At 37.3% G+C, this 12,450-nt stretch overlaps 1 protein-coding gene across 1 annotated transcript in view; it reads left to right on the forward strand.

The window, feature by feature from the left end:
* Nucleotides 1–11,718, forward strand: part of LOC122419478 (atrophin-1-like) — a 32,722-nt gene extending 21,004 nt beyond the window's left edge. Inside the window, exons 3-10 of the mRNA XM_043434070.1 lie at nt 1,159–1,360; nt 1,764–1,851; nt 2,096–2,181; nt 2,511–3,125; nt 4,439–4,621; nt 4,838–5,112; nt 5,219–5,525; nt 5,676–11,718. Of these exons, the coding sequence (XP_043290005.1) occupies nt 1,159–1,360; nt 1,764–1,851; nt 2,096–2,181; nt 2,511–3,125; nt 4,439–4,621; nt 4,838–5,112; nt 5,219–5,525; nt 5,676–5,750 (1,831 nt within the window). The 3' untranslated portion in view covers nt 5,751–11,718. The remainder of the gene's footprint in view (nt 1–1,158; nt 1,361–1,763; nt 1,852–2,095; nt 2,182–2,510; nt 3,126–4,438; nt 4,622–4,837; nt 5,113–5,218; nt 5,526–5,675) is intronic.
* Nucleotides 11,719–12,450: the final 732 nt, after the last annotated feature.

Below are 12,450 nucleotides of genomic sequence, written 5' to 3' on the forward strand. Positions count from 1 at the left end.
GTATTTATATGTCATGTCGCTGATATAGATGTGGATTTTATTGTTTTCTCCTTCCTCTTTATCTCGTTTACACCAATTTTTTATTTCCATTTATAGTTCTGTTATCGTTGTTTCGGTTGCTCTACTCCACAAAGTCTACTTTTTTCTTAGTGTTGCTTCATTTTTTTATTTTCTCATGACAAGAAAAAAAAGTTTCGATTTCCCATCGGTCTTCGGTCTTCTTTTTCCTTCCTCTTAAAGTTTCCTTTAATTTTCAAAATTATCGAGTTTTCATGGTTTTCATCGATTTTCTTGATTGTAAACTAATTTTAGGAGTAGCTATTAAAAAAGTGGACGAAGAATTCGAAAATTGCGGGTCCCAGGAGTTTCAATACCGAAATCCTATTTTACAAGGATTTTTGTAATTTCTTTTCTGTTAAATATATTGGAAAAAATGAAAAAAAAGATAAAAAAAAATAGAAAGTTCCGGAAAGTTTAGTGGAATGTGATACCAGGGCAGGGGAATGAGTGGGTGATCTAAGGGATGAGTTTGTCCTCTCATGGTCCGTTGAAAAATTCTATAAATTTCGGAGTATACCGTCCCGGCAAGTAGGAAAGAGAGTCACCACACTTTGAGGACACTTTGAGAGCTCGATGGAGGCACGTTGCCGAGATCCGTTCAGCCTCTCTGCCCTACTTACCGATGGAACGTTTTTTAAAGAATTTTTTTCATCGCATTACCAAATAAAGGATTCAAAATATTCGGGGAAGGCAAATTTATCCGCGTACTTTGGGAAGTTCCAAACAAATTTATAAGTCAATTTTATACGGCGGCGAACTAGAAATTTTTGCATAAAAATATGGAACCGAGAGCAAAAGACGATTTTTTCATCGCTTTGTCTCTGTTTTTTTTTTTTTTCAAATTTTTCTCGTTTTCGATATGTAACTGCTCAACGAGCTCGATTTCTCAGAGTTAGCAATCAAACTTCCATGTTTTTTCGAAATATTCCAAAAACAAATTTCAATAAAACAAAAAATAAAAAAAAAGGATTTTTTTTAGGTCGCAAAAATTTATACAAAGACGAGAAATTGTCTGAAATAGATTAAGCTGTAGGAGCTGATGCGAGAGAATTTTTAACATTGAATATTTTTTCTCCCCTCGCCTCTTCGGATATTCAGGGATTGTCCTGGCGTTGGCACGTCCTCGGGCCCATCTGGCAAAGAAGTATCTTATCACGGTGCCGTTGGTGGACCAAGTGTCGGATACAAACCAACACCTCAACACAGTCCCCAGTCGAGAGGTCCACCGTCACATTTTTCGCAGGAACAGGCTGGACCACCTGCCAATACGCCTCCACTCCACATCAATATTTATGGCCAAGTAAGTCCAACGTTAAAATCTGTGAATTTCCTATTTTATTATCATATTCGAGTTCAGATTGCATCATTCAATCTAATATGCTGTCAAGTCGCTGGAGAGGCCGTACGGAAAAAATAACTTAAAACAAAATGTTAAAAAAAAAAACAAACATTAAAAAAACTCTTGACTGAAAAATCGTACAGCGTATTGAAAATAAAATGAAGTCGAGAAAAAGATGAATTTTAGATAAAAACAACCTTGTAAAAAAGATATGCGTTTCCAGAAAATGATTTATCGTCAAACTCCTTTTCCCCTCCCCCCTGATTCCCCCACCCACTGATCGCAGTGAAATGCATAACGCCCGTCTTTTTGGCCCTGCGGGCAGTCGGGAGTTAAAAATGATGCTCATCGTTTACTTTTTCAGGAAAATACAATGAGAGGACCTTTGCTCAATCTTAGTCCTGGACTGGGACCAAGCGGTGTCGACATGGAGTACCGCAGAAATTCTCAAGGTATATTTTTTATTTTTGCTGAATCGAAAAACATTTCGTCTCGAACGTGTTAGATTTACCAATAAATTTATAGACCGATGGATTCGACTATTTTTTTCTACTGTCAATACATTCCAATTTTCATGAGCTTTGTTTTACTGGGAAGAAATTTTGATAAACTTGGAATTATCTTGAGATATGTGCGTTCAAATATTCCCTGAAAATATCGAATGTGAAACTATATTTTCATTGCTTGTTATTGTAGCAACGAACCAGTTACCCCTGAGTCCAGTACAAATTCAACCGTCACCACCTTACTACAGGCAGACTAGTCAGGATGATGGAAGAAAGGTAAGTATTTGTATCGTTCGATGTTAAAAACTTGGAACGAGCAAAGAAAAATTTCAAAAATATTAATTGAATTAATTTTTTCACACTCTAAATAATCGAACAACGATTAAACACGAACGAGTTTCAATCTCATTTCGATTTTATCATAAATCTGACAATTACATTTGTTCCAACCATTTTTTATTACATGAAGAGAGAAAACTTTGGACACTATCATCTTTTACATAAAGAAGTCTATAAAATTGTGCAACCGAGTAGAAACCTAGATTCGCACTTTCGTTGATTTAAAATTAAATTTAACTGAATTATTCACAATGTTGTAACCACAGAGCGAATCGCCATCCAGAAAACGTCGTAGAATATCACGGAACGGTGCTGTGCCAGGAATGGAAGTACAAGAACCAACTCCTGCAGCGCCGACTCCACCGTTGCACACGACCCCCGCGCCGTGGGAATTGCCACCGACACCGCAACGTCGATCGCCAAGAAATCACATGTCCACGAGAGGATCGCCCCCGATAAGAAATCGTTATCCACGTTACACGGACTCTTTCGCACTCTCGTATCCCTTCATAACGGGAATGCACAATTCTCACCCGATGATACATAATTCACATCACAGCCTTCACAATTCCCATCACAATATCCACAACTCCCATCACGGTCTTCACAATCCTCATCACAACATTCACAACCCCCATCATAACATGCACAACGCGCATCAGACGCATCCGCATCATCCGGTCGGTACGGGTCACCATCCGACGCAAGGAGCCAACGGACCGGTCGTCGTCGAGGTTGGACAGGTCGGTGTTTCCGGTCTGGGCGTCACCGTTAGTGGTGAACCACTTTGGCATCCGCAGGCCACTGGTTACCGAATCCCGTGTCAACTTCACGGAATTTACACTCCTACAGGCGCACATGCTTTTGCTCATTCGTGTCAGGTAAACGAGACATGATGAAAAATTGTGTCCATTTGGTTTTTTATTTTTTGGTTTTTTTTTCGTCGATGCTTCGTAGAACAACTGCGCGGAAAACGCGTGCTAGGAAAACTTCGGGAGCTTCTTGAGTCAGTTTTCATTATTTATTGGAAATTGTAAGAGAAATGAAAGAAACATCTGATCAGTCAGTGGATTATTTCTCCGTTGAGTTAATACCGTTTTTAATGGGTTTGTGGGAAGAAATATTTTTTTCTAAATTTGCATTTTAATTAATAAATAACGTCAATGTACGTTGTGGGGGCTTTCATTCTTGGGTGCTCAAACTTTAAACTTCAATTTGTGTTGCCCTTCAGCACTTTCTCGGGCGAAAGTTCGATGCACCTACGCGTATTGGACGTGCCACAGTCATGCCGGACACGCCTCGTATTCTTCACTGAGGAAACGCGTGTACGAGCGTAGCATTTGATTATCGCGTCTCATTAACATTCGTATTATATAGAGGGAGTCGGGAGGTTTGTTGGGAAACACGGAGAGACTCATACGAGAAAGAGAGAAGTAGGAGAACGAAAAGGGAGGCGTAAAGCAAGCTCCCAGAGAACTCATGCATGTGTGAGTGACAGATGCCACCCGAACGCTTTGTGGATATTTCACCGAGGGGGTAAAAGAACGTTTTTTTACACTCAGAGCCCATGGCAACCCTAACCCCCAGACTCTCTGTTGCCATCTCGTCTTTTTTCTCCCTTTTTTCTTTCGCGATCTTTGTCTCTCCGAGCTGTCTCCCCCTTTACACCTGTCTTCATAAGTATTTCACGTTACAACACAAGGGAGAAAGAACAACTCGGCCTTTCCCTCTATCGTATTTTACGAACCCCAATTCTTTCGGTTTTGCAAACACGAAGATCCAGGGAGCAATGTACCTTCCTTCCCAAATGACACCTGTTCATTGACCGTACAGGCTTCGGCTCTCTTTGGAAAACACTCCACCATTTCAGTTTCGCCGTTCAATTTTTTTTTGACTACATCCGCTTTTTATATTCACCAAAGTTTCTCATATGAAAACCTTTTTTTTTTTTTTCGTTGAACGGTGTTTATTATTTCTCTTCTTGGGTAAAAAGAAAAAAAATTCTGACGATGCTCCATTTCAGGACTTTTCAAATTCCATTCACCGTTTACTTAAATCAATCAGATTTTTATTCGCTCATTGAATGTTGCGTCGCCGTTGTAGATTGTAAAAGATTTGAGACAACGAAAAATTGAATGACCCTGAGCAATATCAAGATTGTAATTTTTTGATTAATTTTTAAAATCTGCTTCAGGTTGCTCATCATCATCATCACAGTCACTATTCGGCGGCTCACCCGGGCCATAGTCTGGTCGGAGCTGCGCCACGAGGATATCCAGCCCCGGCAGGTGGACCTGTTGCGGCACTACACGCACATCCGCCACCTCCTCCCGTCCACACACCTCACTATGCTGCTCATCATCAGCTATCGCAGCAGGTATAATGACAAGTTTTTTTTTCTTACAATTTTTTCATGACTTTCCTTCGATTCGACAAACACGTTAAAAAATTGCACATTAACGCTTTTTCGTAATCGTGTCGAGCGAGATTAAGTGATCAAAAAAATAAAGAGTCGAGTGTGAAAAAAAATTTCTTTATTGAAATGAAAGAAAGTGAATGGACGTTGGAATATATTTTTTATGAATCATTGCAGAGAGAAGTCGAACTGGAATTGATGGAATCACATCACCATCACCGTGTCGGCAGCGGAGGTCCACCGATACCAATGCCACATTCTTATTCCCCGCCTGCTATCGCTCAAGTAACGACACCACCACCGAATTTCATTCCTGACACGCGAAATACTCAGTTGGACATGTTAACGAGGAGCAGAAGAATGATCTCGAATATACGCCGAAGAACGAACAGATGGCGCGCCACGCCACCGATTCCACCGACACCTTATCCAGGACTTTTGTTGCATTTCCTGTGAGTTTATTCAGGATTGTGCCTGTTTTTTTTTGTTTTTTTAGTTAATTTATTTGCTAATGTTTTAGTTTCTTTTTTCTATTTTATTCGTCTTTTTCACATTCAGAGCGATGTTCAGCAATCCGCCATTGTCTCCATACAGTCAAGCCGAATTATCGTCCCCCGAGTCAGCGGAAACCGAAAATTACGAGGCTCTCTTGTCCCTCGCTGAAAGACTCGGTGAAGCTAAACCACGTGGTTTAACGAGAGCCGAGGTTGAACAACTACCGTCGTACAAATTCAATGCTGAAACACATCAAGGCGATCAAACCAACTGCGTCGTGTGCATGTGCGATTTCGAAGCTCTTCAATCTTTGCGTGTTTTGCCTTGTTCCCACGAGTTCCACGCCAAATGCATTGACAAATGGCTCAAGGTAATTTCGTTTTCAAACACTGTCTCGATTACTTTTTTTTACACGTAAAACGTACAAAGTTACGATGATCTTCGTTGGAAAAATGAAAGATATGACTTTGCTCCATTAGGAAGACTCGATCGTAATAATTATGTTGATTAATTTTCACAGTCCAACCGAACGTGCCCGATCTGTCGCGGCGATGCCGGCGAATATTTTGGCAATGGAAGCGCCGGCAGTGACTGACGCCAGGTCGTTCAAGTTCACTAGCGCCAGATAACGAGAGAAACGCGAGCGTCGATTCGCAATCAAATGCCTGCCGTAACCCTACTCATATGCGCAACTAACTTTCGCCGTTGAGACACGTCACATTTTCTTATATTCTTCGAAACGAAAAAAAAGAAAACAAGGAAAAACGAATAAACCGGGATGAATGATTGTTCCTCATATTGATCGTTCGCGCAGGACGGATATCGAGCCAAAGAAAGAGGCCCACTCTCTCAATCGAGAAAAAAAATGCGAAAGAAATATATATACATACACGCGCATAACTACACACAAATACTTTGGAGACTCGTGAGTAGATTTCTAGGACGGTTCAATCAAAAACAAAATGAATATCGTTTTTAGCAAAATCTTCGCTTACAAAAAAAAGATGGGCCTCACACGTTTAACTCGATTCTTGTGCACGAAATTCAAGCTCTAATGTGTATATATGTATCAATCGTCGTTCATATTTGTGTATGACAAGTTCGTTGTTAACGTCACTTTCCATTAATCTTCTAAGTTGTAACGCCTTCGTAGTTTATTCACGTATTAACGAATTTTTATTTCTTTTCTCACTTATTATTATTATGATTATTATTATTATTATTCTGATCGTTATTCTTATTATTATTATTAATTCGATTATCATTTAAAATTGCCAGCACATAGCGCGAATACATAGTTGCTAAATAGAATGTCACGTGTGTTGAGCAACTGTGTTATTGAATCGATTGTTGGAATTTTTCTGTTTTCATTAAATTCAAGGGCACGCTAGAATCGTTTGTATACAAATACGACGTAATATACAATAATTCTGTTGCAATAATTTCGCTAGATCGTAGGGAAAGAAAAGTACGAAGAACAAAAAAGAAAATCTCTGAGGTGCTCCGGGCTGACTGGAAGAAATACGTTGCGACTCGCCCCTGATAAAGGCGAGGAAAAATCGTTTTAATGCGTACGAATCTTAGCGTCGTTTTATTTATGTTTGGTTTCCTGTGTCAATCTACCTCTCCGAATGAACATTTTAATGAGGAAACATACGATAATTTTTTACAACGAGATCGAAGAACGCCCGTCACAAATGAAAAGGGTAACGAGCTTTTCTTTTTTCTTTTTCATTTAGGTGCTGAAAACTCGTAAAATGTTAGGCAAATGCATAGACGCACGGGATTTAACCACGAATCGCAAATAATAAGGACGCTTTTGTTCATAAATTGCTCTTAGATTTGGTTTTTTTTTTTTTTTAAATAATTTAAGCAATAAACAACACGTGCTCTACATATTTTGTATATATCAATGCTTACGTTCTTTACGAATGAAATTCGCGTGATCGAAATTATACAAATCTCATTGGTACGTCACAATTAACGGCAACCCTCGTTGATTTGTATAATAGGCTTATAATCGTCTTTCAGAATATAAACACATATACATATTATTTTTGTCTCAATGTGGAGTAGAGTGATTTTGTGATTTATAATTAAAAATGAATAATAAAAAAGCCTATGATCGTTAATGAGTTAGAAAAATCGTTGAAAATGGAAAAAAGTGATTCGCGATACGAGCACCAATGATGAATAACTCAAACAACGTTTTTGAGCTTATATTCTCGACGATCGAAGGAATCTCAGAGATGAGATGTAAGGTGAAATTTTTCACGGGGTAAAACGGAACATTTTATACCAGATTATATGTTCGAATTTTCGCGACTTTGTTAGGGAAAATTATAATAATAGTGCGTCGCAATAATACAAGCATGTAAAAGACCACATAAAATTTGCATTCGTTGAATATTTTCCAGTCCGAAGATAGGCATGAAGATCCTTCTTGTTTTTATTGTCATTCGTTATTGACTTATTGAAAACGGCTTCTTAAATTATCTAAAAGTGTTTCAATTATTTTACGTACGCAACAATAAAAATCATATCGATAGGCTTTTCATTTCGTACAATTGTTTTTTTTTTTTCAAGAATAAAAAATAAATGAACAAACGTTTAATGACGTTATTGACTTTACTAATTCGAGTTAATAATTCGATTGATAAACGTGCAATTCCCTGTCGATCGCAGTATCAATCAAAACAATGAAATCTTCATTATCTTTTTTTTTTTTCTCGTTACGAACGTGTGTAATGCGCAATCGTGTTTAGTGCGCAATCGGCTACGTTACCCGAGTGTTTTTTTTTTTGGAATCTATATAACCTTGCGTGATCATCCAGACAGTTTTTGATACGTCGACGATGTTGAGTTCCATTTTGTCCTAATTTTTTGTTCTCTCTCTCTTTCCATCGCTCGTTTTCTAATGGTGCTTTGTTCTCTTATTCTGCGGCGTAACAGTGAAAGAAATGAATGACACTAGGCAGGTTGTTTTTATGTATACTTTGTTGTGCAAATCATCGTACGATGAGAATTGGATGAAAAAAAAGAAAAAAAAATAAATAATCAGTATCCAGTGACCAGTGTTCGTTTACGATGTGATGCTCTTTTCTACGAGTAAGGGATTGGTAATTTCAATGAAAATTCGTGTTTAAGAGAGAAAGGGGATAAAAATCGTAAAAAGTAGGAAGTATATATATATATGTATGAATAAAAATTAGTAAACTTGTAAATGTCGCAATTGGAAGAAGATATTTTCACTGCAAAAAAGCGTCCCTCTCTGACGAGACTTGACATGTAATATGTAGAATTCTCGAACGACTCAGAGTTTACTGTAAATTATGTATAACTTCATTGCCATCGCCATTATCGTTATACTGTAAAAGATTGAGTATCAATGTCGATTAATAATTATGAATTAATTACCGCTGCTACTGCTACATTGCACTTACAGCTGCTGCTACTACTATTAATTACTATTACATCTCCACTATAAACTATTACTACTATTACAGACTATTACTATTACTATTACATCACTACGAATTGATTACTTACGATCGGTACGACTGTATACTACGTGGTTCGTAGTCGTTTTTTTCTATTTTCAATCATTGTAAGTAAACGTGGGCTGAAGTTTAATTTTTTTTTCGTAAGTTAACAATTGTTACTACATTTTGTCCATTCTAGCAAGTTTCAATTTAAATTGGCCCATGACCGCTAAACATTTTATCAATTGTTCAATCGATTCGAATATTTGACGAGTAAAAAAATTCATTCTCAGTATTCGGTGACTGACAGCAAATTCATTTTGACAAACGGTAATACGTTCAAGCTGAATATTTGTTTAAACTTTTTGTCTTTTTCGTCGATAGCAGGATCTGAGAAAAAAAGAAACATTCATCAATCTCACTTTTCCTACTTTTCCCAATCTCTTTCAGCAGTGTAACGATTGTACAGACGCAACCATAACGATGCCAAACATTACATGTTATTATTAATGTCACTATTAATTATCATTAATCGCTATTATTATGAAAGAAAAAGAAACGACAAAAAAAAATACGAATTACACAATTTTTTTCATATTATGTTTCATGTGTCTGTTTCTCTCAATTTCTCATTTTTAATCACGTCTGAGATACATATACGTACATTTTACGTATGGGATATGCTGACTCAGTCAAGCTTGAATTCCTTTTTATTATCCTTCATTTAGGGTGTTGAGATAACGATGTTTGAAAAATTACTGAAAAATTTGGAGTCCTCCTAAATGTGGATGAAATTTTTCGAGTAGATAAAAAGAATCCTTCAACGGAATATATGAATTCTTGCATATTTTGAAATAATTTATTAATTCACGTCCTCCCCTTAATGTTAATTTACAACGTGAAGAAAGTTGGATAGCTCAGTCGTGGCATGGTCCACGTGCCAGTTTTTAGTATTTTACGATATTCAAATTTATTCCTTCTAAGGGATAAGCGAGTAGAAGCTCAAAAAATCTCCCACTTTCATTCGTGAGAAGCCATCTTAGTTTCGTTCTTATACGGGAGCGAAATCCTCGACTCAAGTAGAATTTCTCTAGGGGAGAAAACGAGTGACACTGTGAGCCTGGAACGTTTGGCTGAATATTTCTGAAGCTGGAGTATCCATACTTGACGTTCACTCCCCTATGGAAGAGGGTCGGAAACCCGGGAGACTCTTCGGTTTTTCCCATTTTTTCATTTCTTCTTTGTTTCAAGCAATTCACGTGCAAAAGAAAAAAAAAAAATGTTCGAAGAGGACTTTTCATCGTACGATTCAATTTCGCTCTTTAAGGCCGGTCGCGTTGGAGCTTGCAAAATGACAGCTCCTCTTTAAGTCGTGCCGTTCGTCGGCGCAAAAAAGAGTATCCCCATTCAGAACATTAATTTTTCAGAAACACATGAACAATCTTCTTTCATTTCAGAAGGTCCCTTTTTCAAAAAGTTTTACAATATTCCAATGTAAATTTTTTGTTTTGTCGATGATATGTTGACTTTTTCATTGAATGAGAAAATAGTGAAGGCTTTGCTGTGACATGTGAGAAAAAAATAGCACGAAATGGTGTGCTTATTTTTAAAAGGGAAACAACTGTTTTTGAATTTTGCTCTTTCTATACACTTCCCTGTTTTTATACGTTGATGGAACGGTGGAAAAATGAATAGTATATTTTGGAACCCCAATCGAATTTTTCGTGCTGACAAGCATTGTCATTTCTGTGTGCAAATAGAAAAAAACTTGAAATGTATTGGTCGCTCATACTGTAGTTAAATCTACACAGAATTTTCCACAATTTTTATATGATAGATCGAAAAAGTAGTGTAAAGAATAAAGTATACTATGGAATTTTTAGTCCTGACGATGGAGCGATGCAAATGATTTTCTGAAACTCGCGTATCTCAGTAGTCTCACTAGATTATTACTATTTTAAAACATCAGCATGTTCTCGAGTATAGAACTGTTCTACGTAGGTAATGAGAAGCTTTGCTCGAACTATCGCCTTTATAGAATCCCCTGAGGCCGTCGGGATTCACGACCCTCTCGTTGTACAGTACATATATAGCCATCGGAGTCTAGATGCACGAGGGAGTCGACGGGGGTTTGGACCGAGCCGAAATCAATTCCCTCCGACATCGAATCCCTAAAGCTTCTCGCTAAAATAAACGCTGGGCCTATACGTTTTTTTAGGAAGCTTCAAATTTCTTGTATCACACAACATCTCGTCGTTTCTCATTTCCTCTCAATCTAGCAGTTCAGCAGTAAATCGATAGACTCGCATGATGGCCTGTTTACACTGCACTTCCAAAAAACTTCAACCTTTGGCTCAAGCTATCGATTTTTCTTCGAACCTCACCGAATATTTTCGCTTTCGTTTTCAAGGTATTTCAGCTGCTCATAAAAACGAGATTTCGGCCCATAATGCGAGCAATAAAAAAGGTCACGAGTCAAGCATAACTCTGATTAACTTTGATTCCACATCTTTGTATTGCAAAGTCAATGTATTTGCGAGTGAAATGAAAAAATGACGTAGGCAAGTAAGGGGGGCTTCTAAAGAAATATAATTCCCAGGATATACGATGAGACCGGTTCACCAAGATGAATACGACGGTGAAAAATCCGATAGAGAGCAGGTCCCTGAAACGTGTAACATGATTTGCAACAATCAAATGTTCCAAATTTCAGAGTGCTCTGGGAAAATGGATAGAAAATATTTTCAAAAAATCTAATCTTTTTTCAAACTAAAATAAATAATTCTTTTAATATTTATAAGCCACTGTTGTGTATCAAAAGATTTGTATAGTGCTCAGAGATAATTCAGAGAATGTAGATTACCTAAATACATAAATAAATATGTATCTATATGTATATGTATGATAAATTCATTGTACAAAGAAGCAATATCTTCTAGTTTATATGGATGAATAAATCTAGTTCACGCAATAAAGAGAATACACACAAGCTCATGTTAAACCTTAGAGATTAACTATTTACGATTGAAAGCAATTGGATAAAGAATATAAGTAAAATATAAATACTTTCGAAGAACTGTATTTGCCACATTGATTGTTAATTCTTTTGTTGTCGCAAAGAACAATTTGTCTCTGTGGTAATGGTTGTAACATTGAAAACGTAACTGTTTGAATGTCCGGTGCGTGATTTCGTGTGTCGAATGCGAAAGTACATTAACCGGAAGCGAGTTAGAATTGGCTTTTTTTTTTAAATATCTCTCGAAAAGAAATTTTATGAAAGTTTGCTGTAGAAACGAAAGAAAATGTGTCTTAAGCGAGATGGAGAAAAACAACATACGATACAATGTCGAGGGAAGAGCGAAAATATAACTGTAGTTTCACAAGTGAAGATCTGCATGGTCTAAAGAAAAGAAACATACTCGATACAGGCCATGTGAATATTAGATAATTTCTATTAAAGCTCTTATCAAATGCAATTCTGCTTTGATTAACTCTCGTCGTCGCGTGTCAATGCTCCCCATTCTTGGTCCAGGGAACGAGCTTCGTGTATCGTTCGAAATGAGAGAAAAAAACACAACGAGAACCCGCTGATTTATCCTATACAATAATCTTACATATAATGTTTCTTTGGGAGTGAGAAAATAAAAACAGTTCTTGTACTAAGTATTCAAGACCGTCCTAAAAGTAAATAATTATGTACAAGGAGTTGAAAAAAAGAGAAAAAATCGAGTGAGTAGAAGAAGAGCGAGTCAACATCTGTTCTCGTAGAAAATATGTAGCATTGGGAAAAAAACCAGCAATAACAGTTAAAAG

Source organism: Venturia canescens, chromosome 1 (assembly GCF_019457755.1).
Source record: "Venturia canescens isolate UGA chromosome 1, ASM1945775v1, whole genome shotgun sequence".
In the NCBI taxonomy this organism is placed as follows: Eukaryota; Metazoa; Arthropoda; class Insecta; order Hymenoptera; family Ichneumonidae; genus Venturia; species Venturia canescens.